Raw genomic sequence first — 27,524 nt, 5'->3', positions numbered from 1 at the left:
CAGCACCAACTACAAGAATAAATCTTATTGTCTAGATTCTGAAATGAGAGGTTTTTATTAACTCCATAAATGATGAAACCAAATGCATGTGATGTAATCAATTAATTTTTGTCATTGTAATTAAATTTTGTCAGTTAAGCACATTTCATGTACTTTGATTACCGCTGAGTGGAACACAAACGCCTAGAAAAAAAGAATAGTAAATGCTTATTTTAGAATTTGCAGTAAGAAATTTTAAACTGCTAAGTATGGTTCTTATGTCACTAACCTGATTGCTAGTTTGTAGCTCTAAGATAAAAAAAAATAAAGAGAAAACCACTGCAATGCGATACAAAATATTCTTTAGTATTCAAGACATGTGTCTGCCATTTAAAACAGCTGATCAACTCACCTATGTGTCCCGGCACAATTTTTCCACGGAAGCGCATACAAACTGTGACATTAAAACAGTTGAGATGCTGTGGACCTTCATGACACTGAGGTACAGTGATGTTTATGGAGGCCGGCAGAAAGATGGTCGTATCCACTGTGATCACAGGTTTAGACCTAATCACACAGAAAAAATGACTGCCATGAGGAAGTGGCCAGATTTTTTACTCTATATAAGTTTAAGCAGATGCTAGATCAGGAGTACATTTCTCACCTTAATAACACCACAGTGTCAGCCATAAATGCACCAATGGTCACATCTGTATTAGAGCACGGACATTATTTAATCAATTTACAGACCTTTGCAGAGTTTAATTTTAGGTTAGAAAGTCAACATTCCAAGTTGCGCTATAATACAAAACATATCAGAAACTTAAGTGAGGACTATATTTATTGCTGTAAAGAACACTATTTACAGTACAGTATATAATTATTCTTAGATATCTTTTTATTCCTCACAATAAAGTAAAATGACATGACAATAGAAGACATTGTTTGGATGATGAAGTAGCAGTGAAAACCTGGTGCATTGCATGGTTATATGTCTTAGCATGTATCTTTTTTTTCTTATTCACATGATTATTATTTAGGAATGTTTAACAAATTATTGAAATGACTGTCATTTTAACAGGAACAAATGGGGTTGAAAAAAACACACTACTTAAGAGTAAACTCACCATAAATTAAGAACACTTAAATGATCAGTGAAGTAACAATGTAAAAACTAAAAAATGTTTTATTCGCTAGTGAGCATAAAGATGTCTTGAGGCCAGATTGCCCTATTCCAGCAAAATTCAGGGTCAAAAAGGGATACCCAAGAAACGTTACATACTGTACATTATGCATAGTTCTTACTGTACAAGCCTCTGGAGGCAGTGATATTATTTGGGGCGGCTTAAGGTCGGTCAGGTCTAGACTAGGGAATGTCAAGTGCAATAAAATGAAGTTAGCTGATGACCTGAATCTACTGAATGAATCTAACTCTGGTTCTGTGAGCATAAGGAATCATTTTCACACATAAATCGTCCACCACATTGAACTGCATAATTAAAGCTAAAGGTGGTTGAATGAAATAAAAAATAGTGACTTTTTTCCGGTCAGGCATTTTATATCAAAGAAAATATTTTTAAAATTACTTTTATCATAAAGCAAATATATACCGTATGTGTATACAGTACATTCATAAAAATCCGTTTTTATTTGCTTCTTGATTTCCTGGAATTTATTCTTAACATGTTGTAAATTAATTTTAAATATTAATGCTGTTAAATGCTGTTTGTTTAGTGAAATTTGTGGAGTCAAACCTGGATATTCATTTCCGTCCATGTCAACGTTGCCAGATATTGACTGACCGAACATTTGGATTGTTGGATTGATGCTTCGCCCAGACAATCTCTGTAGTCACAGAAGAAAAGTACAGTCAACCTAGTCTAGCCAAAACCATTTTAAAGGTTTTTCACAAAATAATTATCTTCACATTTAAAATGTATCTTTTCATCTGATGTTTTCAGCTAAATATATTTGTTTTAACCATCACAACAACTGCTGCATGTCCATATTTTTTAACCACAAAACAATAGAGGCAATATGAACAATACAGTGTTTTAAACTTTTTTTTTTATTTTTTTATTTTTTTATTTACCGTTGTAGGAATAGCTCCTATGAGTCACAATCATTTATTAACCTCGTGTTTGGCAACAGTTAACAATTTTTTTTTAATAAAATACATTATAACATAATTATGTTAACATGTGACACAGTAACATAATTTACCACAAAGATTATCCCATTATGTAAACGTGCCTGACACTGTGGTCACGTGTACTTGGACCTGTACCTTGTGTAAAAGCACTCTTAATCAAAATATAACTTTTTTTGAAATGTGTAACGTGTTTTTATTTTGTTTGGGCTGTTATTAGTATTCTAGTTATTTGGGGTCCATGTAAATAATAAAACAAGTACCAGACTAGCAAATGACTTGCAGATTTCTAATGAAAGTCACTAAAGAAAACCTTCATATTCTACGCTTAGATTGCATGATTGATTTGATTGCATATATAAAATAAATGTTAATTTCATTATCAAGAGAACCATAACAAAATGCACACTTTATTAACTGTAGTGAAGTGAAGGTTACCATTGAGTACTTGCTGACTAATCCATTAGTATCACCATGGTAGATGTACACTGCACCCGCAAAGTCATCCTCTTTGGGAGCTCCTATCGCCACATCTACAAAACATCAAAACATGCAGATATGAAGAAGAGGAAATAAACACAGGGAGGAAGTGTGTGTGCATGTGTGTGTGTGTGTGTGTGTATATGTGTGCGGGTGGGTGGGTGTGAATGTGTGCAAGAGAGTTCACAGCTGTAAAACTTTCCTTGCTTTAATTTCACACTATTTTAAACCACCTATTGAATGATTAAAAATATTAAAAATCTTTTTTACCTATTCAGCCAGGTTGAAAGGTAAAAAGTGCTACTAATTGGAGGTTACCATTATATGTGCATATATTCGCATGCATTATGTCTTCACCATCATCAGTAGGTGTATAATTGCAAAACCCTTACTTAAAGTTTGCTTGGCTTGAAATGAGGAACTCTTCCTTATGAGATTCTTTATCAAGCAAACATAGTGTGATATATAGCTTTGTTTCCCAAACAAACAGAAAAATACAGCTAACCTTATGCTTCCAGAAACAAATGTGTTTTGTGCACGCAGCAATTAAAAAAAGACTTAAAAATCAGGAAATATGTATGGCCTCATAACTAAACCACAATGTGTCACTTGTTTTCAGCACAAGTTGAATTGAAAGACAGGCATCCAGGAAACTACAGGGAGAAAATATCAAATAGCTTGGTGCCATTTGGGGTGAATACAGTCTTCAACAAATACACAAAATTCTGTTTCTTGTTTTAATAGGTTGCTACCTTACAACATCAAAATTACAACAAAATTGCCACTAGAGATAAATAACAGGGTACATCTGTATGTGCATGCTGCATGTGCATACTGCTTGTGATGGACTGGTGCCCTATTAGGTAAACAGTAACTCATAGGCAGTGTTTCCAGATTTGACTGTGGATTAACTGTGACCTGACGAGGATGAAACACTTACTATAAATTAGGGAATAAAAAATAAAATAAATGAACCTTCTCATACAAGAACTGTGTTTATTGCCTATTAGAGCTGCCTTCACAAAAAAGTAAAAACTTGTCTATAGTTTATTATATTTTTCACTTCAACTCGTCTATATTTTATTATATTTCTATATTCCTATTTTTATTCTAATATTTTATTTTTATTTTATTATTAGTACATCATGTAAATTTAAAAGTCTTTTTATAGCTAAAGTTTTTTTTTCATATTTTTCTATATTTCTAGTTTGTAAAATTTTCTTATTCCATACAGAAACTTTTCTCTTGAATTTTTAGGTCATTAGCAGTCGTATAAGCATTTCACTTCATTCACTTTTGTGTATGTGACAAATATTTTTTTTTCTTTTAAGTATATCAGATTTTACAAGAGAGCAGCTTTGAACTCAGTAAGTACAATCTGACCTTGGTACCCGTCATCATCGATGTCCCCAATGGCACTGATACACTCTCCGAAATGTGCATTGTAGGCATTGTCACCATTTAAAAATATTGCCTCCTCCATCACCCCCTGCACATTAAGCACAATTCAAAGTGAGTTTTAAGATCATACATAAACGAAAAGAATCATCACATATATCTTGAGTAACATTACCTTAAACACAATTAGAAGAACAGAAAAAGGTTTAATTTACAACATCTGAGAGCGCTTCAAAGGCAGCTTAATACTGTTTATCAGAACTTTTAACAGTGTATATAATGTATACAATTATGTCACCTTAGGAAGAAATGAACTCACATTGCCCCTACTGATGTAAACAGACACCTGGCCTTCATCTCGAACCTCACTAAACATTGGCGCCCCGACCAGCAGGTCTGAGAGTCCGTCAGCATTTAGGTCAACTGCACATAGTGAGGAGCCAAAGTAAGAGCCCATCTGCAATCAAGCCAAGGCACAGAGCAAAACAGCACTAATTATAATCCCATGCCAGCATCGAGGAAAACTTCTCAATGTATTCTTCAACCTAAGTTACTGCAGTAAAGTACTGTATCATACCTCATTCAAAATAATGTAACACAACAGATCAGAAACAGATCAGTAAGATATCCCACATATTAAGAAAAAGTATTTAAGTAAAAATATATGTAATGTACAGTATCATAATCATTCTCAGGTAACACTGGCAAAAGTTCCACTTTTAAATGGACTTAAGTGTAAAAAGCGATTGAACTGTCATCTTTTTGTGTAAAAGTATCTTTTATGAGTTTATCTTTTATCTTTCTAGCACTATTTACGCTGTTCTCTCCACCAGTTGTTGCCTGCACCTGTGTCTGTTTTGAAACATAACAACATCTTGTGCCACACAGCATGTGTAACTCTTGTCTCCTGTACACAAAGCGCTCATGCATATTGAGTGTTACAGTGTTATCTCTTAGTGTTTATTATCTTTCAAAATTATTATCATAAATTGCATTGTGGCAGCAAACTTGATACTAGTGATAGCAGGAACAAGCGGCAATGAAGTAATGTCAACTTGGAATTAAAACAAAAGGTTTTTAAATAGCATAAGGGTTAAAAATCAGAGAATGATACTGCATATGATTGTAATATGTTAACTGACTACCTGAAAATACTGAATGACCAGGTTTTTCCATCAACAGGTTTTTTTTAAAAAATTTTATCTGATGTCATGGCCATATTCCAAAATTAGGATTTGCTGGCCTTAAATTGTGAAAAAGTAGTTCAGGGAGAATAAGACGTCATTTTCACACATATCTTGGACACCACAGAGTCCAGACCTTAACCCTTTTGAGAACATTTGGCATGTGCTAGGGAAGGCTATACTCAGTGGTCCAACACACCCACCATCAATACAAGATCTAGAAGAGACGTTAATTCGCATTCAATGGAATATTAGAGTGTGCAAGTTTTTTTTTTTTTTTGTTGTTGCCCGGACAGTGTATAATGATGAACTGCCATGATTTATGGTACTTATTTTTGCTCATTTTTGCACACCACACTGAAATAACAGTGTCTAATTATTCCCACCCAACGCTCAAGGCCCAGCCACTGGATGCAGTGCCAGTCCCAAGCGCAGATAAAATAGGAGGGTTGTGTCAGGAAGGGGATTCGGTGTAAAACCTGTGCCAAGTTTGTGTGGATCAGATGGTCTGCTTTGGCGACCCAGCTATGGGAGCAGCTGAAAGAATAACAACTGAAATAACAGGATTATAAACCTACACTTAATAAATATTGATGATTGGATGAAAAAATAATATAATAATGTATAAAAATAGTTTTGAAGGGTTCAAAAAAATATAACAAATAAAATTAACATTTTGGAAAAGCAATAAGGTATAAAGTACCGGTTAATATTGTTTTTTTTTTGTATTATTATCTTTATTTATTATTATTATATGTTTTATTTCTACAGTATTGAATATACAATACAGTATACAATACAGTACAGTCAATATTATACCAACCATTTTCCCTGAGGCTTGAAAGACCTTCACAAGAGAAATACCATCGATTCTAAAGACGTAAACCTACAACAAAAGGAAGATATGAAACTGTTAAACTGAACAAGAGAAACGTTTTCATTAATGCAAACCACGTTTGGTATAAATGTCAAATTTGGACACGTAAAAAAAAAAAAAACAGATCCAAATTACTTTTCCTCCACCACCATCCTGAGGTGCACCAGCAGCAATATCAACAGCAGTAGGTGAGGAGAAGCGGCCAGCTGTCACTGCATAGCCTGAATGCAAAGCAAAGACGAGCTTTAATTATAGTCCTTACAAATTCAGATTGGCACAATTTACTTGTTTTTATGATAAATTAAGTTAATACTCACCCAGATAACTATATCTTTGAGAACTCAACTGATTTTTGTTAAGGTTATATTGTGTATTGGAGGAAATGTTGAACACTTTCACTGTTCCGGTCCAGTAGTATGATCCAGGTGCACCCATAACTACCAGCTCCTGGAACATAAACACAAAAAAACAAATGACAACATCAAGTACCTAGTTTTTGACAAAATGCAGTTTTCACTGAGTAACATCTGTCACTGACTGGATTCTAACAAATATCTTTCACAATGTATCAAACCAGTGAAACCAGGAATTATGATGTAATTTCTTGTGAATGAAGGTGTAAAACCAACTGACAAGAATTCAAGCACAGTACAACGGTAAAACTCTTGCTGCTGAAAAACATTTGAAGCAAACAGTTTTAAGAAGACCGTAGGCCTATTAATGCCAATTCTGGCAGAGGTGGCTTGGAGCCCAGTGCAGTTGTTCCCTTGAACATTCAGCTACTGGAATGCCTAATCCATGAAAATCACTAACTGTAGACAGAAGGTTAAAAGTTCTGGTTTTGGGAGAGAGACTTGTCTCACTTTTCTTCCTAATGAACTGAGGACTTAGGCTCAGTGAAACTAAGCTGAAGATTGAAAAAAGACCAGGCAATGTTTTTCCAATCATCAGCTTTCCAATTTTGTGAATATCTTCCTGCTGTTCTTGGTTCACAACAATGGAATACAAACTTTTGCTGTTCTAGCCCAGCCGCCTCAAGGTTTGAAATCTTGTGTAAAAAGCCTTTTTGTTCACCATGGAATAAAAAATTGGCTACCTGAGTTCATGAAGATATTAAGCTCACCATTCTCTTTCATTAACTAAAGACTGCTGTGTGCAAAATCCACAGTTTCTGAGACATTCACCACCAACAAACATGTCATGGTCAAAGTTCATACAATTAAATTTGAAAACAACAGTATGAATGTAAGAAGCGTGATAGACACAATAGTGTGTTGTTTATATATTTTAACAAGAACAACAATAATAATAATAAACGTTAAAAGCTGGTGATATTTGAACAGTTAATATATGGGAAATATGAACCATAAAGCCAAATTTAACACAAAAAAACGCATACAGTTTTAAGGCGTTCCCTACAGGTGACAAAAAATTGGCATCAATATCAGACTCTTTGTAAAAAAAAATCTATTATTCAACTTCAGCCAAAAGCTGGAATACATTTAGCACAATAATTAATTTATCATGTGAAAAATTCAGCCTGCTATGAGGAAAAAGGGTTTTCCTAGTAAATACACCAATATTAGTATTTGCCAAAAATTACACAACATAATTTGTAATGGCCTAAAAAACTAATTACCTTTATATAATCATCTTTTTATACCATACTGTAGTACTGCTGCTGGGTTACTTTAGACCAATTTCTTGGTCTAAGGTAACCCAAACAAGGTCAAGTTTGCCAATCAATCCTTAGAGGAAAAAAATTACTTTATATTTATAAAATATTCATAATCTAATTTTTTAATAAAGACTGTTGTCTCACATCACAAAATTGCTTCATTATTATATCAACCTCTCGGTAATTTAAAAAACAAACATAATAAAGTCCTGAGGATTTATTACCACTGTGTGCTGTTTGTGATACCACAAATGGTTACTTGGTGTATGAGAAGAAAAAGACACAAATGGCAGTTGTCATAGAGGTCTTCTTTGCCAATGCAGCATTAGCATTCAAAATGACTGAGTGACATCTTGACATCTGGTTTAGATAGTGAAGGCTTGAAGGATAGGCAAGATGTTAGTACAAGGCCTACTAATGAAAAGGTCCAACAGCAACACATCTGTGAAACACACAGACAGCAGACACCGAAGGAATGCAACTGTTCTGGGTTAAAAATTTCACACACTACAAAAATGTTTGCTTAACAAGTAAATGCATACTTAGCTTTTGAATATGGTCAAACTGATATTGTATTGTTCATTACATAATTATTTTAGACCAAATCCAATATTTATATAATATATTTTTACAATATACACAGGATTGTTAGGAACACCTGTTCAATTTCTCGTTAATGCAATTATCTAATCAACCAATCACATGGCAGTTGCTTCAATGCATTTAGGGGTGTGGTCCTGGTCAAGACAATCTCCTGAACTCCAAACTGAATGTCAGACTGGGAAACAAAGGTGATTTAAGCAATTTTGAGCGTGGCATGGTTGTTGGTGCCAGACGGGCCGGTCTGAGTATTTTACAATCTGCTCAGTTACTGGGATTTTCACGCACAACCATTTCTAGGGTTTACAAAGAATGGTGTGAAAAGGGAAAAAAATCCAATATGCGGCAGTCCTGTGGGCGAAAATGCCTTGTTGATGCTAGAGGTCAGAGGAGAATGGGCCGACTGATTCAAGCTGATAAAATAACAACTTTGACTGAAATAATGAGGTATGCAGCAAAGCATTTGTGAAGCCACAACACGCACAACCTTGAGGCGGATGGGCTACAACAGCAGAAGACCCCACCGGGTACCACTTATCTCCACTACAAATAGGAAAAAGAGGCTACAATTTGCATGAGCTCACCAAAATTGGACAGTTGAAGACAGTTGTTGCCTGGTTTGATAAGTCTTGATATCTTTCGAGACATTCAAATGGTAGAGTCAGAATTTGGCGTAAACAGAATGAGAACATGGATCCATCATGCCTTGTTACCACTGTGCAGGCTGCTGGTGGTGGTGTAATGGTGTGGGGGATGTTTTCTTGGCACACTTTAGGCCCCTTAGTGTCAATTGGGCATTGTTTAATGCCACGGGCGACCTGAGCATTGTTTCTGACCATGTCCATCCCTTTATGACCATCATCCTCCACCATGATGGCTACTTCCAGCAGGATAAGGCATCATGTCACAAAGCTCGAATCATTTCAAATTGGTTTCTTGAACATGACAATAAGTTCACTTTACTAAAATGGCCCCCACAGTCACCAGATTTCAACCCAATAGAGCATCTTTGGGATGTGGTGGAACTGGAGCTTCGTGCCCAGGATGTGCATCCCACAAATCTCCATCAACTGCAAGATGCTATCCTATCAATATGGGCCAACATTTCTAAAGAATGCTTTCAGCACCTTGTTGAATCAATGCCACGTAGAATTAAAGCAGTTCTGAAGGCGAAAGGGGGTAAAACACCGTATAAGTATGGTGTTCCTAATAATCCTTTAGGTGAGTGTATCTTTTACAAATATACTTTAAATGTTCCTATTCTTGAACATTTTATTTAAGTTTTGACAAATAAATCTGAATTAAAGACATTTGGAAATTGAGACACAAATTCTATATCCTTATACTGTAGTTATCTTAATGCAGTGCTCATTTGTAGATAGAGTAGTTTAGATTAAATTATGTTAAACTATATTGTCATTGTGCAAGATACCAGAAGTGCATCTTGCATCTAGATACAGTACCGTTCAAAAGTTTAGGGTCACTTGCAAATTTTTTTTTTTTTTTTTTTTTTTTGTGATTTATTTTCTACATTCTACAACAATACTGGGAATTTCAAAACTATAAAATAACACATATGGGATTAGGTAATTACGTAACAACAAGAAAAACAACAGTTAGTTGTTATTTTAAGACACAGAGGTCAGCCTTTCTGTAATAGTTCTTGCAAGAACAGTATTGTCAAGTGCATTTGCAAAATCCATCAAGCACCATAATGAAACTGTATCTCATGAAGGCCATCCCAGGGAGCGAGCCCAAAACCTACCTCTGCCGCAGACGAGAAGATCATTAAGAGTTATCAGCCTGAAAAATGACCAATTAACAGCACCTCAGATTAGAGGCGTTATGAAGTCTTTACAGAGCATAAGTAGCAGACACATCTCAATATCAACTGTTCAAAGGAGATTAATGCATTTTTGGGGACGCATTCAGCATTCCTTTACAATGTAGAAAGAAATAAAGATCAGGAACGATCATGAACTTAGAAAGTGACCCCAAACTTTTGAACGGTAGTATATATTCAAAAAACAGTGTATATATGAAGTAATGGGGTATAGGGGTACATACAGTATGTACAGGAGTATAGGTGTATTATGTGCAATAAGTGTAGTATTTATCGTCATGAAGATTCTCAGTCATACAGGAAAAGTTGAGTCAGTTGGACATATTGTTGGTTTTAAATCCCAAATTATTAGATTTTTATAGATTCCAAAAGAGGATTGTTAGGTTTGGCCTCCCAGGTGAACGTGTAACATGTGCTTAATTCTCCTGGGGATGGATAAAAAGGCAGGTTCTCCAAGTGCTTGTTGGATGTCTTTCAGGATTTCCGGTTTCCTTCAAAAAAAATGCAGATTAGACTAATTACCTGGATTGTGTGAGTATGCCCAGTGATGCATTGGCACCCAGCCTAAGGTGTACCAGGCCTCATTGCCTTAAGTTTTACGGGATAGGCTCCAGGCCACCTGACTCGACCCTGTATACAGGACAAAGCGGTATAGATTGTGAGAGAATGAGTGTTTATCTTTTAAAGACAGGTAGACTGCTGACCGAGGTCCTGAAGTGTTGCTTCTCTGGTGCTGAGCCATCCGCTTGTGTAAAGGCTATTTGGTTTCTCTAATATAGAGCTCTGAACACTTGTCACTCCACAGGGCTCCATATAGCATATTGCTCTTCTTGTGTTTAAGTGTGTTTTTTTTGGATGGACCAGTTTCTGTCTCAGGGTGTTGCTGAGTTTGAAACAGACGGGTACAGTATGTAATGTTTACCAAAGATTCCCTTCAGCTTTTCAGAAACACCCACCAAGGAATGACACGGTTCTACAGTTGATTTTGGGTCTCAGCCCTGTCTGTCATCCTTCTGCTGTAACTGGACACTGATTTGACAAAGGCCAAGGATATTCACTAGTCTTAAGAACTGTCATCAGGTGACTGTTTTCCTTCTCCTTGGCTCTCATTCGCTTTTTTGCCCCATTGTTTTGGGTTCTGATGACTTCTACAGTAGTTTGTGCTACACTGGACGGTCAGAGTCAAACAATAGGTACTGTTTGGTGTGTGTGAGCGTGTGTGTGTTTGTATGTGTATGTTTTTTCTGTATATTTCTATTTCCAGATTTTTACTTGATGAATCAATACATGGCATGAAGGTGATCAGCCTGCAGGCCTGCTGAGGTGTTATCGAAGACCACGTTGCTTTGATAGCAGCCTTCAGCTTGTCTGTACTGTTGGTTTGGCTGTTTCTCATCTTACTTTTAAAAATCCCCGATAAATTCTCTATGGGGCTCTGCTCAGGTGAGTTGGCTGACCAAGCAAGCACAGTAATATCAAACTAGTGGAAAATGCTAAATTTCAGAGCACCCTTGCTGAAGCACCTCAAAGTACCAACAAAATAATATCTCTAATGTTAAACCTGTGTAAAATGTCTGCAAATTATTCAATATACTATTCTCTATACGTACAGTAACTATAAGCTCAACAATTGTATACTTGGCAGTTGTTTGATGGACTATTAATTATTTGAGTGTGCAAAGTCTGAAAAAATATTAGAGGCTAGTGAATGGATTCTCTAACTAAAAATATCATTTTGATATTTTGTAATTCTGTTTACAAAAACAACATGCAGAGTATAGCTTTGAAGGAATTTGGACTCATGATGACACAGATAAATTGGATACAGGGCATCACTTCTGTCAGATTATGTTCTGGTACAAATTCCAAAATTCCTCTGAGCAGCAATTTCCTTGCCTCTACATCAAAAAAACCTTCTGGCTGCACTTTTAACAAAAGGTAAAAGATTCAGAATACACAAATAGAGCCCGAAAGTAAAAACTTCCAACATTCTTTGTGTGTGATGGAAAAAAGATTATGATTATAAACACAGCTTTTCAACATACAACTAATAAATTACTGTTTGTCATGGACAATCATTTGCTTTGAACATTTAGTCAAATAAAACCATGTACACAGTCAAAACATTAGACATGTTAATGGATCTGGAGAGAGAGAGTGGAAAGAATGTGATACATAAACAGAAAAAAACATTAAACATTACAAGTAACTTTCTAAAACACACACTAAGGATACTTTAAACCCATGGTGTACGTCACATGCACTGCTACTGACCTCTATGAAAGCTCCTGCGATCCCTGCCTGACATGAGCCATGTTCTTCTCCATATGTCTTCTTATGATCTGCACAAAGAGAGAAACATAAAAAGTGTGATGGAGCACAAGAAGGACAGAAATACCAGTAAACCTCAAAATCACTTTACTTTGTGTCTGAGCCAGCAGTTAGGGGAGAGGGGTTAACGCTGTGCTCTACAGTTACAGAAAATATTAATATTGGATGCCTGCAAAATATTTTGTACACACACTTTATTCCCCAGTGTGAAAACTGATTGACCAGGGCAGAGATGGAGTTGTGAAGAGAAACGGAAGGAAAAGAGCAGCTCCCTGAGTGACCCATCAGCCAAACAGCAAGGGAGTTCTGCTTGTGGGGAAAAACTTGCATGCCTCTCCACTCCTTTCAGGGGCTGAATCTCAAAATCTAAAGTTAAGAGACCTGGACTTATGGAATGTGAAATCCGAAAGCTCTTGGAAAGAAAATAGTACAGTAACATCAGTTAAGAGTGAAATACAAGATGAACTTTAGCTGTTCAAGCAGCTAAATATTGTATAATGTTTACATATTTATCTAAATGTCAAAGCTTATCAGTTAAATTATTTAAGGTAGTTTCCATTTGCCATTTTTAACAGTATCAGAATTTTTAACAAAGCTTTTGAATTAAAATATGTATTATTATATCTTTATAAGATGCAACAATATTTTCCTGTTATATAAAGAGTCAGGTTTTTCTTGTTTGTCAATTATTGGAGTAGTCAGGGATGTACAGTAAGAGCAGGCAAACATTTAAAAAATATATTAACTACAACACAATGGCAGAATAAGAATCCAGGTGCAACTGACGAGTCCTTAAAAGACAAAAGCAGGAAAAACACTGGGAAAACCATGACAGAGTTAAATAAACTGGTCTTGTATTTGAAATACCATAGCAAGATAGCCTGTTATCTAAGCTCTTAAGGATATTTCATTCTGAGTTGTTTCTAAATGATGCATAATACAGAGCAGGCTACTGTATGTCAAAAAGTTGACTGCTGAGGGCCTGTGCAATTTCAGGTATACTGGAACGGACAACTGAAACACAACCGGTAGATAGTTCTATTTCATACAAGTTGTTTTTTCTACCCAAGCGCTGGGTTGCCTCTGTTGGGTCATTTTTCTGGGTTATTTACAGAGAGTTGAGTAGTTTTTGTGTAACCCAGCTGCTGGGTTGAAGTTTGATTGGCTCCTCCCCCAAAGTTCACCGGTGGATTCAGCGGCTGTCAGTCAGAGCTTCGTGTCTCTCTTGAGCTCCCACACCGCTGATGACGGTTCATTTAAGGGAAAATGACGTTAAATACAAGGTCTGTATACACATGTTCACTCACCTAAGTCACATATGACTGAAAAATTATTACTATATGTAAGATTTATTACTGTTACCGTGTTAAGGTTACACTTAAACTTTCAGGCTGGTCTGAGGTAAGATAATTTAGCTGACAGTAGCTGCTATAGTTAGCCAAAGAACCCCACCTGTGTGTGAAAAAAACGGATAAGATGTCTGAGCTTTTTATCTTTCTCTGTAGAATGTTTGCAGGGTGACGAAACTGTAACTGTAGTATTAGCATGACGCTAGCATTTAGTTAACATTAAAACTTTATTAATCTCACTGTTTAAGACAATAAAATGCTGGGGTGTTACAAAACACTGACCCTCTCACAAATATACACACCTGCTAACCCTCCCGTTTACACTAGCTAGTAATTTACTCCGCGGTCAAAATTCACTCGCGTTTCTCCCGAGTTATAACAATATTTTACACCTTTCCCCCTTTGGCAAGTAGTATGTAAATATGACTGCTGCATGTAAGCTAACCAGGTAGCCCTCTTTAACCAAAGTTGCTTGTGACTCAGGCTAAATTAACTATTAGTCAGCTGTACAGATAACTACTAGATGGAAGTATTAATATTTAGGTGATTGTAATGTGCCAGTATGACCCCAGATATGACAATGCATCTCCTAGGTAATTAGCTTAAAATCAACGCAGACCACAAGATCAACTAGTCTGATAAAGCTCATATATATATATGAGCTTTATCCCAAAAGCCATGCTTATTTTATTTTTGGTAGTAGCTGTCTCCATGTTTTTGTTTCAGGTTACCTATACCCTAGCTTTGTCATTTTTTTATTTAGTATAAATCCTATTACACATTAAATTGATAGTCTTATTCAGTTTAATCTTTGTTATTTAACAAATTTTTAACTTTCTTTCATTTCTTTCTAAGTTTGGCACCAACATGGTGGAATACCTCCAGCAGGCTGAAGTGTCAAGGCCGTACCCCTACTGTACATCCTGACGTTGGGAGATAATGACCAGCGCTGCTCTCGGGCATTCGTCATTCTGGTGGGACAGGCTCTGGAGCAATGCACACTACTTGGGGCGGTTGATGTGTGCTTCAAGGCATTTTATATTTTTTACATTAACTATTTAAAGTAGTGTGCTCCTGTATAGGACTTTTTGTAATGTTGCTATGAAATAGCAAGGCCTACTTGAAAAGTCATAGACAGTGTTTGTATGTTAAAACGGAACCAGGGCTGGATAGTTTTTTTTTTACAGATTCACTGTAAAACATGAAAATAATAATAACCTATTTGTGAGGTAGAATTACTGTAACTCAACATTCCAGTTAAAATGAACCAACATCTGGGTAGAACATTTAACCAATTTATGTGGTAGAATTAACCCAGCATTATAGTTAAATACGACCCAGCATTTAGGTTAAATATTTAACCCATTTTGCTGGGTTAAAAAAATAACCCATTTTGCTGGGTTAAATTAACCCAGCATTTAGTTAGTCCAATAGTTACCCAGCATTTTTTAGGGAGTAGTTTATAACATTTAAGTATACTCTATGATATTGTTTATATATAATTTGTACAAGTATTTTATTTTATGTATTTGCTGTGTATTATGTACATTCCACCGTTACATGATTAGCAAAATCCAAAATACCACAGTAGTTTCCTACATGCTTCTACATATTACAGAAGCAAATGTCATTTCAGCTGTAATTCAAACAAAGGTTATTTACAATGTCTTAAAAACACAGTGCAAATCATTTTGTAACATGAATTATGACTGTTTTTCTACAGAAAGCCACATACATATTCTCAATGTAAAATACTAACATGATGTGGGATCTGGAATGATCTTGGAAAAGCATAGGCAACAAATACACCTATCGGCCATAACATTAAAACCATTAACATTAAAACCACGTAGGGTTTGGGTTCTCCTTCTGCTACTGGAATGGCTCTGGTACCTCGGAATGTTGTTTAGCTAGACCCCTGGGGCTGCGCTGTGGTGTTTGGCCCCTGGACATTGGCAGTGGCTTGGATTTTTGAATAGTTGGTCAGTGTTGTTCAATTCACCTGGTGGTGGTGGTGTTAATGTTATGGCTGATCCGTGTACAGTATATATTATAAATAAATTCCAAAAAGCCATAGCGTACCTTCATAACATGGAATGAGTGCCTGAGTTGTGCCCTGTAATGTTGGTGGGATCACAGAACAATAGCCATGTGGCAGGATGTGCTCAGATTCATAGTACACATTTTTCCAGCGATGTGCACAGGCCTACAGTATAAATAAAAAAAAAAGAAAATGGATTACTTATGCCCACATATCTATGGTAAATTATAATCATAGATTTTGGCAAAGTACAGCAGAACAGATACAGAGCTGTCATTCCCTCCTTACCCATTTTGTGGCAATTGCCCCGTTATTATGGTTTGGAAAGGGGTCTCTTACTTACAAATACTCCAGCAGTTTAATAACTGAAAAATCATTAATGTTACCAAAGCAACCATAGCAAAACAGTAAAGCACTTGTTTTTGTCACACCCTTTTGCTGTTAAAGTCCAACTGTCATGTGGAGCCCTGAAACTAAATTGTAGTAGCAGAACAATGTAAAACCTGAACAAATTCAGGTTTGTACCTTTTATTTTACACCATTTTTACAGGCAGAGCATCTGGACAATGTTAATGAGGACAACAGGGAGGAGTCTTTTGGGTTGATGGACTGTGGGAGGTGAGTTATGGGCATGCACCCTGATTTATTCATCATCCATTATTGCCATTTCTTTTACCTCTTGTGCAGATTCACCTTGTCCTTAGAAACTCACATGCTGAGGTTAATGGTTGGTGGAACTGTTACTGGTTACCCCCAGTGACACACTGCAAAAAATTATCACCACATTTATGGGAGCGGCTAAGGAAAGTTATGAAAACCTGAACAGAAAACACTGCAAAATCTATCTAGCCATGACACCTGGCTTTCATTCTGAAAGTTCCTCCACCTTATAATTTTTACTGTTTCACCAGTAACAGTTCCACCAACCATTAACCTCAGCAAGTGAGTTTCTAAGGAGAATCTGCACAAGAGGTAAAAGAAATGGCAATAATGGATGATGAAAAAATCAGGGTGCATGCCCATAACTCACCTCCCACAGTCCATCAACCCAAAAGACTCCTCCCTATTGTCCTCATTAACATTGTCCACTGACACAAATAACACAAATTTCTTCCTCCTGGGTTTCAAATAAACATTCCTCTGTCAAGTGAAAGAGGGGGCTACAGAGCAGCTTTCCAAGCACGACAGGAATAGAAACAGATTAACGAGGTAATTACTGAAAATTTTGGCGACAGCAGTGAGATCAGATTTTCATTGAGAATTTCCTCCTCCCTCTCTCACCAAAATAGAGTGTGGGTCTTTATACAAACCACCACAATCCACTGGAGTTATAGAGATCATAGACATCCACACAAACAGAAGCATGCACTAACACACACACACACACACACACACACACACACACACACACACACACACACAGAGAGAGAGAGAGAGAGAGAGAGATGTGTTTTCAGCATAAGAGAACTTCCAGTTTATCACACACATAAGAACTCATTAAAATTTAATAAATTCAGTAAATAAACTAAAATAATAAAAACATAGACTTACTGACAAAATACAAGGAAAAAGTAAGCAAAGGTATTTGGATTATCTAATTAAAATCAGAATTGATCTATCAGAGTTTTGCCACCTCCTCCAGCTATACTGTTATCTAGTGCTACTCAGCTTTAACTCTGGTTAAAATATGTTGCACTTACTCTACTTTGCTAAAATAAATAAAGATGTGCTTTCATTCCGAATATTTAAATGACAAAATAATGCAAGGTTTCTTTGCTGCCTCAGTTAAATGCTTTTACTCTAAGTTTAATAGTGATGTTAGTGACACTGTAGCTTTCACTGTTATTAAATAAAGCCACAGCAGATTTATATCAGATGTACAGTAATATATGTTGATACTGTATCATGGTCATTACTGTAAGTATTTTCCCAGAATACCAGGCCGTCTACAGTATTGAACAATGAAGCATTACATTTTTTTGAATTTTATCTGTATGGCACTTTTACTACGATGTTATCACAAAAGTAGCTTCAACGTAAATATATCCAATTGCTGTTAGAAGCTTAGCAGCACCAGTTCCTCTGGCAAAGATCCTCAACAGCAAAGCATGATGCAACCAGATCCCTAATTATCAGCTTGTTCAGTATTCTTGGGGTTGAATGCCTAATATTTACTCCACAGAACGTACTGCTGGTCAAAACTTTACTCCAGATGGGTTTTCCTTTGCCTATGTGACCAGCTGCAAACTTAACTGGTTTTTGAAGGTGTCTCCCTTAGAGCAGGGGCTTCTTTCTTGGTTAACAGCAAGTTTCTTAGTTGCTCCTGCCTATCTGAACCAATGTCTTTTCAGCTGAGGGTGACAAATAGTTTTTTTCCCCAGACCATTAAAAAGCAGCCCTCACTTACCAATAACTTACATACAGTTCTTTTGTAATGTATAATTGTTTATTAAAGTCCAAAACTAAAAAACATCTTCCTCTGATCCTCAGTGAGCATTAATCAATCAAACTGCAAAGAGTGCTTCCAAACTCTTTTTTGTTGACAAAGAAAAGGTACCAGGGGGCCAGGGGTAGCACAGTGGTTAAGGCATTGGACTACGGTTCGGAAGATCCCAGGTTCACACCCCACAACCACCAAGTTGCCACTGTTGGGCCCTTGAGCAAGGCCCTTAACCCTCAACTGCTCTGATGTGTAATGAGATAAAAAAGGAGCGTCTGCCAAATGCCTAAATGTAAATGTACCAGCTGTTGTCATCATGATCACTAATAAGAAATTGAGAAGAGGCCCTTGGCTTGCACAATTCAGGGTTTTTAGCACTTAGTGGGAGCATTTATATTTTTGACCCTGCTTGACCCTGTAACTTGTCTTGATTTCAGAAAACCCAAGATAAACTAACCCTTGTGCTCCAAATTCTTTTTTTTTCTATTAAAGATGTATGTTTTACAGTCATTTTGCCCCCCCCAAAAAAATGTAAATATATTAATTACTGTTGAACAATTAAATGAAATTTAATTGAAACTGAAAATCAGAACTTCTAATTTTTGCAACATTGTCCATGTGAACTCTTTCTTTTTAAATTCTTTTCCCACTGTGTGTTTATCTACTGTGCCCTTAAAAACCTTATTTCATGTGTGTAGCCACAAGACTACAGTACTGTACATGAAAAACAATCCAGTGTTAATAGCATTTAAAGTACAATCCCTTTTAATGAACTATAAGAGAAATAATAGTTAATTAATCATAACTGAGGTGAAATGGTCAATTAATTGTGACACTGATTTAAAGTCATATCGCCTAGCACTGTGATTTCCCCCCCCCAATGAGCAAGCCAGAGGCCACAGTGGCAAGGAAAAACTCCCTGAGATGAAATGAGGAGAAAATCTTGATACAAACCTTAATCAAACGGAAAGATCAACCCCCCCCCCCCCTCAGGGAGACACCAGATCAGGAAAACCAGGAGCATCTGAGGTTATGGTTATCTTAGGAATTTAGGTGTATGAAACTACTATAAATAAAACTATGTATAAAACTTACTCTACATAAAAATTATTGTTGATGTAAAAAAATAGTTTATAAAAAAAATGAATAAAAGTGTTAAAAGTGTGAGCTACTGTAGGTTGCCCTGTAATAGTGATTGACAGTCACACAGTGCTTTGTGTGGGCATTGGGTCAGAATACATCAAGCATCATGAGATTCTACCTTGGGCAGAAATGAAATCTGACTAAAAACCAAGCTCTTTCTCCTTGGACTTAGCAACTATGAGTTTGACCGTGACATAAAGAATAAACTTATTTTAACAGCGGCAAACTGTTAACTGAATAATACTGTGGCGTGGGCGGGGTTTTGATGGTCTACCATCATGCTTTGCGGGAGGGATTGTTTTGTGTTCACCCTGTTGGGAAAAAGTGTTCAAGTTAGTGGCTTCGGCCATAGGTGTGTGTGTGTGGATGTTGTGTGTTTTATGGAGGTTGGATGTGGTGGATTTTGTGTATACGTGTGGAAGACAATAAATTACTCCCAGCCATTTGCATTGGGCAGCAAAAGAAGCTCACTCGTCTCTCCAAGTTCCTGCGTAGCGGTGAAAACGCTACAATACTATAGTAACAGCATACAGTAGTACAATATCTACAGCAGTGAGTGGAATGATGGCTGATGGTACATGTGTATACTGTACCTACCACTCAAAAGTTTGGGATCACTTTCTCCATCATTCATGAAACCAGTCTGGTTTCTGATTTTTATGTCTTTCTACATCGTAAAGCATTGCTGAAGATGTCCAAAATTAACAATAATCTCATTTGAACAGTTAATGTTGAGATGTATCAGCTCCTTATGATCTGTAAAGCCTTCATAAGGCAAGGTGCTGTTAATTGGTGATTTTTTAGGCTGGTAACTTTAAATGAACTTCTCCTCTACAGCAGAGGTAAGTTTTGATCTTGCTTTCCTGGAATGGTCTTTATGAGAGCCAGTTTCATCAAGGTGCTTGATGGGTTTTGCAAATGGACTTGGCAATACTGTTCTCGCAAGAACTCTTCCAGAAAGGCTGTTCTCCGTATCTGTTGTTGTTACATAATAACCTAATGCCATATGTGTTATTTCATAGTTTTAAAATCCCAAGTATTGTTGTACAATGTAGGAAATATATCACTAAACAAAAACAAAGAAATCTGCAAGTGATCCCAGCTATTTTTATTAATGAGATTAGTTAAAAGGGTTTAATGGTTAATTTGGGCATTACCAACCCAATGCATTTTATAATAAACTTATGGCAAACACATTTTCTACTGCTGGGATAATTCTGCACTGCAGTTTTTTCTTTTTTTTTTTTTGCTAAACTGGCAAAAACTTCACATAAATATCTAATGTTACTCATATAAACACATTATAAAATATACTGTAGTATCTTCTGCAACAACAATCTCCATCATACGCCCCTACCGGTGTTGATAACTAACACCAAATTATTTGATTCATTACAGTAACTTCATTGTTGTCAATTATGACCTTCATCAATATTCAGCTAAAACTTATGTCACTCGTCACAGCAGCAGAAGGTTGTAGCGCGTCCTTTAGTGGCTCAGAGAGTGCTGCAAACATCTCCCTTTAGCCTCATGATCAAAGCGTATGGTTGGTACTCTGGAGGCCAGAAAGCGGCTCAGGCTTTCATCACCCGCTGCAGGGTGCTGTGTGTGAGACATAACAAGCCCTTTGCCCTTGAGTGGGACCACCAGGACGAGAGCTAAACCTAAACACTGAAACTCTAGTTTGTCGTCCCAGGCTAATGGCCTTTCTTTAAATCTTAAAGATAAAAAATATATATATATATAAATATATGGCAACGGCAGAGTGAAAAACTTTTCTGTGATCATGAGAATAATCTTTTTTACCCTGAAGCCTATCCCAGGGAGACCACGAGGAGCTCGAGGCAGGGTACACAGTGGAAAGGGTCACACAGACACACACACACACACACACACACACACACACACACACACACACACACACACACAGGCACACTATAGGCAAATTGGGATACCCACTTAACCTAATCTGCATTTGATTGGACTGTGTGAGGGAACCGGGGTAGCCAGAGATAACCCACAAAGCACAGAGAGAAGATACTCCAGACACACCTAAGGCGAAAATTGATCCCGGAACCTGGAAGTGGAAGGCATCGGTGCTAACGCTTTGATTCAGTTCACAATGTAAAATGCAGAATTAGAAGTCATATGACTAATGCCTTTATAACTTTTAAACTTCATAAAAACTGAAGAAATTAAAACAAATGAAACACATGTTATCAGTGTCAGACTAATTTAATGACATTATAGAAACAGATACTGTAGGTCATGAAAATTTAACTGAGTTCTTGTGTCACATATTATCTTGGCTGTTACATCTAAGTTCACAGTATGGATTTGATTCACACAAGGATGCTGTACCCTGTGTCGCATAAATAAACACTAGCAAAAGCTTGGGTTTAGTTTAGTTGGATTTATTTACAGTACCAATAGTATTGCAGCTCAAATGTTTTGTTGTGTGGAACACTCATTTCTGTGGTGCTTTATTGCACTGGCATACTAAATATATCACTTTATTTATATATTTATAAATGAAATAATAATGTAATGAAATAAATGTAAATGGAGTAATGAAGTGGCTTGTGCCTTCTGTATTGTAGAAAAAAATTAAAATAATGAAACCTTGTTAATTGCACTGCATTGCTGCTTAAAAAGTATACTGATGTTTAAATGATTTCTGCAATTCTACAATATAAAATAATAAAAAAAAAATGGTTGTGGGGCAATTTATTAAATGCTTTCACCCTTTTTTTTTTTTTTAAAGAACATACCAAAACTTTTCCGTTGGCTTTGTCTTGTCTAGTCAAGCTGACTCCCATCCACTCATCGTCCCTGTCCCCTTGACATGTCTTTCCACAAGACTCCCTTTTCTTGTTACCTGTAAAAGACAGTGGATAAAACAACACATTAACATCCTGGTAGTACTTAGCTTATATACTACATAATATTGTGACACATTACAAAAAACACTTTTTTTTATTATTAATTGTTAGTATTAGTAGGATAATTTATGAATATCGCATCTCGTAGGGTTCTAAGTCCCCAGTTAGATCCTAAGATCAGTTTACTGCCTGTTGTCATGTAACTGATGTAATGCAAGATGTAACTGCAGTTATGCTTTTAATTAAATTAAGAAACAAAGAAACAAAAGAACAACAGAACTGAACACAGAAACAGAGGCTATGACTTGGAACCAGGCACTTTCATTAGGCGCACAGTTCTAGTTCCCTCATCCAGTCCTAGCCATGTGACTATGCTAAACCTGGCCACAGCATCCACAATAGCTCCCTTCCAGCCATTCCAGTAGTACAGACGGGAGGTGAGGTAGTTGCCTTAGGTAATCAGGTGCCTTGGGCCCTATGCATCTCTTAGATGTTTTGTACTTAGGTGGAATTGTGTGTGTATGTGTGTGTGTTTGCCATGATTTCTAGGTTAAGGTTGTGTTTCAAAGGTGTTTCTGTTTCTGTTATGAATATAAGCATTACTTAACCTTGGAATTTTGTATGTTTTTGTCTTGTAATTCCAGTAAGTCCCCAACGTACAAATGACTTTCTGAGAAAGCTTGTTCGTAAGTCCAATTTGTTTGTAAGTCCAACAAACATTGTCTACATACTAGGATACTAACACAATTGGCTATACACCGTACAAAAATCACATTTTCCATGATCTTGTCTTTGTTCTTTGGAATCGTGCCGATGGTTAAATGATTTATGTTAAAAGAATGACTTTATGTCTGCTATCTTTTCACCTCACTTAGTTTTCTTAATTATTTTTATTTTGTTTCCATTGTTGTTGCTTGGTGCTTCTTAGCGGTACCAGCTTTATTGCTGCTGCTTTTACGTTTACTTCCAGACATCCTGCTGCACATTGCACGCACATGACAATGTACAATATGCCAGACATGTGATCTAACTGCACAGGGTTTACTATTTTCCCCTCGTGTCACTCTCAAATGTGAATCAAAATCTCAAATGATTTCTTAATGCAATAATTCTTGTTAGAATTAAGTCTAGTTTAGCGTGCAGCAGTGAAATATTTTTATTGTGTATGTGTTTAAAAATAAATCTTTCATTGCCATGATGATGTTACATGTGTGGTATTTATAAGGAGTGTTTACGTTAAGTTGGGAATTTTTGATTGTGCAGCAAAATGAAACATTTATTAGAGTAAAAACTCTATAAATTTTTTTAGATAATCTTCTGCTACACTAATGCATTTATACCATTATTTTGCTAGTGCTTGGATACAATCAAGGCAGAATAATTTCTCAGTACATCAGAGCCGTGATCGGACTGCCTGCTTCACGTCTGAGACACTGGCCCCCCCAGGAACACTTTTAATGGCCCAAACATGTGGAAATCACTGCTGTTTGTGTGGCTGTGATGTGCATCGTCATTCACAGACGTACAGACTGTTGCTTTATTGAAGCATAGAGTCTTAACCCTGTACTGTGCTCTAAGTATTCTGTAAATGTCAATCAGTTTTACACTTTTATTGAAGTTTTATTTATTTCCACTAGCTACCTGAATGTTATGTTAGTTTTCAGAGTCTATTATCAAAACAACCTAATATTGTGAAATGTTAAAAAGAAAATTAGCATAAGAACTTGGGTAAACAAAAAATATGTTCTAACTAGTTTTGCATGCAGTGGATGATGTTCTACTGGCAGCTTGACTGTATTTCTATTTCACCAGCTGAGATTGCCAGTCCACAAATTCAGAAGTGAACACAACCTACTGTATGCTAAACTATAAAACAATCCAGTGTCTTTTTACCAGTGTTGTACAAAGTTCCTGAATCACAAAAGCTAGATTTAGGCTCATAACTTAAAGGGAACAAATTTACGGTCAAAAAAAGCTTTTTTTTCCCTTTACATCCATCCCCATCTCACCTGCACTGGCCTCCCCTGAAAAAAGGCAATTTCTGAAATTCTGAAAGCAGCAGTATTTACAGTGCACCAGGCACAACATTTTAAATTAACTCTAGTTTGACCGAAGAGACGGTTCTTAATATTATTATTACTATTAATATTATTATTATTATTATTATTATTAATAATAATAATAAATTGTATTATTATAAAAATTAAAATAATATTAATAATATTAATAATTTTATAATAATATTTATTATTATTGTTATTATTATTATTATTATTATTATACATTTTATTTATAAGCATCTTTAAGTACCCAAGGACACTTAACATTTGACATAAAAAGTAAGCTGAAAAAACTAATAAAGAATAGAATCATTACAAATTGCACATTGTTGTTGTTATTATTACTACTATTATTATTATTAATAATAATAAAAATAATAATAATAAAAAGAAATGTTAGACAATTACAGTAATATCAGACTGCGAAGAGTACAAGCAAACCATCAGCAGTCACATGTGCCAGCATTACCGGACGTCACCGTAAATATTACTTTTTGCTTTAGCTCACAATGTACAATGCAGAATTTGAAATCATATGACTAAAGCCTTTATAACATTTAAACATTATAACAACTGAGCAAATAAAAAAACAAATAAACCATGTAATCAGTGTCAGACTAATTAAATTTTACTGTTTTAATGTTTTATAAATACCATTATACTGTATAAACAGATATATATGCCTAGAGTGAGCCTTCTCATCTAAATGAAGGACCCCCCCCAAAAAAAAAATAATTACAAAAATAATATATAACCATAATATAGCATTAGAGCCATAATAATGTATAGTACTTATTTAATTTTGATACTTAAGTACATTTGAAGGCAAGTACTTTTGCTTATTTACTCAAGTGGAAATTTAAATAGAGAACTTCTGAGAGAACTTTTACTGCAGTAATACTTTACCTAGGATATCTCTATTTTCATCCAAGTATGGGATTTGTCCACTTTGTCATCCACTGCCTGTGCCAATATTTCTTTTGAGACTCATGGCCACTGGAGCATTTTTCTCTATAATCTAGGTGCAGACTGCAATCATACACTGCAGAGCAAAGGTGAAGGCTCACAGGACTGCTGCTATTTGCTTTGGAAACGTTTACTGCTTTTTTCAAAAAACAGATGGCCTGCATCAGTGTGGAAATCATCAGTCTAATGTGGGTGAAATGGCTGACAGCCAAACATTTCTTTCACACTGTAGATTTAATGATGACCCACACAAAAAGACAATTTTGTTAGAAAGCTAGTAACATACACACAAATGAACTCAGATAAATTCAACTGTGGAACATGATTACAACAGCTCTACTAAACCTAATATCTAATATTGAACAGCAGCACCATGTCCAAAACAATAATTGTCCAAAAGAAAAATCCAAAAATATCTAAGACAATTGTCATGTAGTTGGCACAGACCCATTTGGAATTCCATCAGTATAATGTTAGTCATCAGTTCAATCAAAAGAAATAAGGAATAATCAAATCTACAGCTTTGCTTTTCAGTAACAGTTTGTTCTCTCCTGGGTCATGAGACTTTGCTCCTTGGGGTTTGTGAGTAGCTCAAAGCGGAGAAGTGGCAGTATACGGCTCAGAGTTTGAGAGTATACTCAATCTCTGTAGGCTGTGTCAGCCCACACTCTCTGCTTTCATCATCAGTAACAGGTCAGTAATTTGTGAAGAAAGCTGCATCAAAATGCATTCATGTGAATCAAAGCACAACGGTTAAGTCGTCAGATTCTACTTTAAAAGCCCTTTTAGTTTAGAAGAATAACGATTTTTCCACTCAGCTCATTTAATATTTTAAAAAGCATTTTACTGCTTCTATTCAATTGGATTGAAAAACTTTTATTCATTAATCTTTTTAACAAACATTTGCAAAAGAAATTGCATATACCTGAAAATATTGTGATTTTGGGAAAAATTGGTTTGCCACTTATGTTCCTTAGTGTGTGCAAACTGTAGCATGATGCATAACTAACAAAAACCCTAATTTAATTAGTTTCAAATTATATAAATCATGATGAGTTACTGCACTTTGTGTACAGACTACATTGTCCAAGTCTAAATACCTTGTGTATATATATAGTTGCACAAACACATTTAAAGTATCATTAAACATAGCATTTGAGCAGTTTCCCTGTGTGATGTGTTTGGTTTCCATGATACTGTTATGAATACAGTTTTCATGTGAAACCATAAAATGGTATATATTGTTTAAACACACAGTATCCCATATAGCTTTTTTAAGAATATAAAATTCAAATCCCATAATATCCAATTTTACAGAACATATCACAGACATCAGGGGTATTCCATGAATGCTGGAGTAACTGCAATGGCAGTAACAGTGTAAACATCCATTTTCCTGGTTTCAACATTCTCCAAAAATCCACCAAATTCACCCACATCAGCCACTCTTTTGTCAAACCAGTAGTCATGAATGCTGAATAATTCTGTGCACTGAGCGTGGGGGAACTCATAAAGGGAGAGCCATAGTATTCCTCTTTCTTCTGTTTAAAATTTACCTTTAAAAATACTCACTACATATAGACCCAAAATCAGAGCAACGGAGGCACCCAGGATGAAGCCAGTGATGATACAAGCAGTAATTATGGTATTCTGACACCCACTTCAGTACAGTGATAAACACAGTACTCTGCTTGCCCCAATGACAACACAGCCTTTTCCAGACAACTGCTTTTCATCCTGATCATGCTCATGATATAGACAGCTGAGTAGATGCCGAACAAGGGGTCTATATCATGAGCACAACCACCATCCCTTAGTTTCCCATGCAGATGTTGGCGCTGCAGATAAACTGGTAAAGATCCATTGCAACACCATCACTCACTACGTCTTCTATCCAAGATGAGGGTTCCCAAGCATCTCAAGAATGCACAGTTCTTAACTCTACTTACAGACAAGGCACACACATGGGCAACATCTGTATGGTCCCATGGTGGAGAGGTTTTGTAATCAGCACCCTACTACAACTCCAAGAACCAGACGCAGCCTACAAATATAGCTGCTAATGATTCCATCTCCAGCACTCATACTCAGGATTATCAGATTACTTATTACACACACCTGAAC

At 36.1% G+C, this 27,524-nt stretch overlaps 1 protein-coding gene across 1 annotated transcript in view; it reads right to left on the bottom strand.

The window, feature by feature from the left end:
• The window catches only part of itga9 (integrin, alpha 9), an 80,753-nt gene that overhangs the window by 48,319 nt on the left and 4,910 nt on the right, over positions 1–27,524 (bottom strand). The window contains exons 3-14 of the mRNA XM_053501857.1: positions 22,264–22,370; positions 15,951–16,074; positions 12,463–12,530; positions 6,385–6,514; positions 6,203–6,288; positions 6,014–6,076; positions 4,326–4,463; positions 3,992–4,097; positions 2,567–2,661; positions 1,734–1,824; positions 644–689; positions 392–546 (exon numbers count right to left, since the gene is read on the bottom strand). Coding sequence (XP_053357832.1) covers positions 392–546; positions 644–689; positions 1,734–1,824; positions 2,567–2,661; positions 3,992–4,097; positions 4,326–4,463; positions 6,014–6,076; positions 6,203–6,288; positions 6,385–6,514; positions 12,463–12,530; positions 15,951–16,074; positions 22,264–22,370 — 1,209 coding nt within the window. The remainder of the gene's footprint in view (positions 1–391; positions 547–643; positions 690–1,733; positions 1,825–2,566; positions 2,662–3,991; positions 4,098–4,325; positions 4,464–6,013; positions 6,077–6,202; positions 6,289–6,384; positions 6,515–12,462; positions 12,531–15,950; positions 16,075–22,263; positions 22,371–27,524) is intronic.

The sequence above is a fragment of the Clarias gariepinus genome, chromosome 8 (genome assembly GCF_024256425.1).
Source record: "Clarias gariepinus isolate MV-2021 ecotype Netherlands chromosome 8, CGAR_prim_01v2, whole genome shotgun sequence".
Taxonomy (NCBI): Eukaryota; Metazoa; Chordata; class Actinopteri; order Siluriformes; family Clariidae; genus Clarias; species Clarias gariepinus.
The sequence above is the reverse complement of the archived record's forward strand: the minus strand, read 5'-3'. Positions and strand labels throughout refer to the sequence as shown.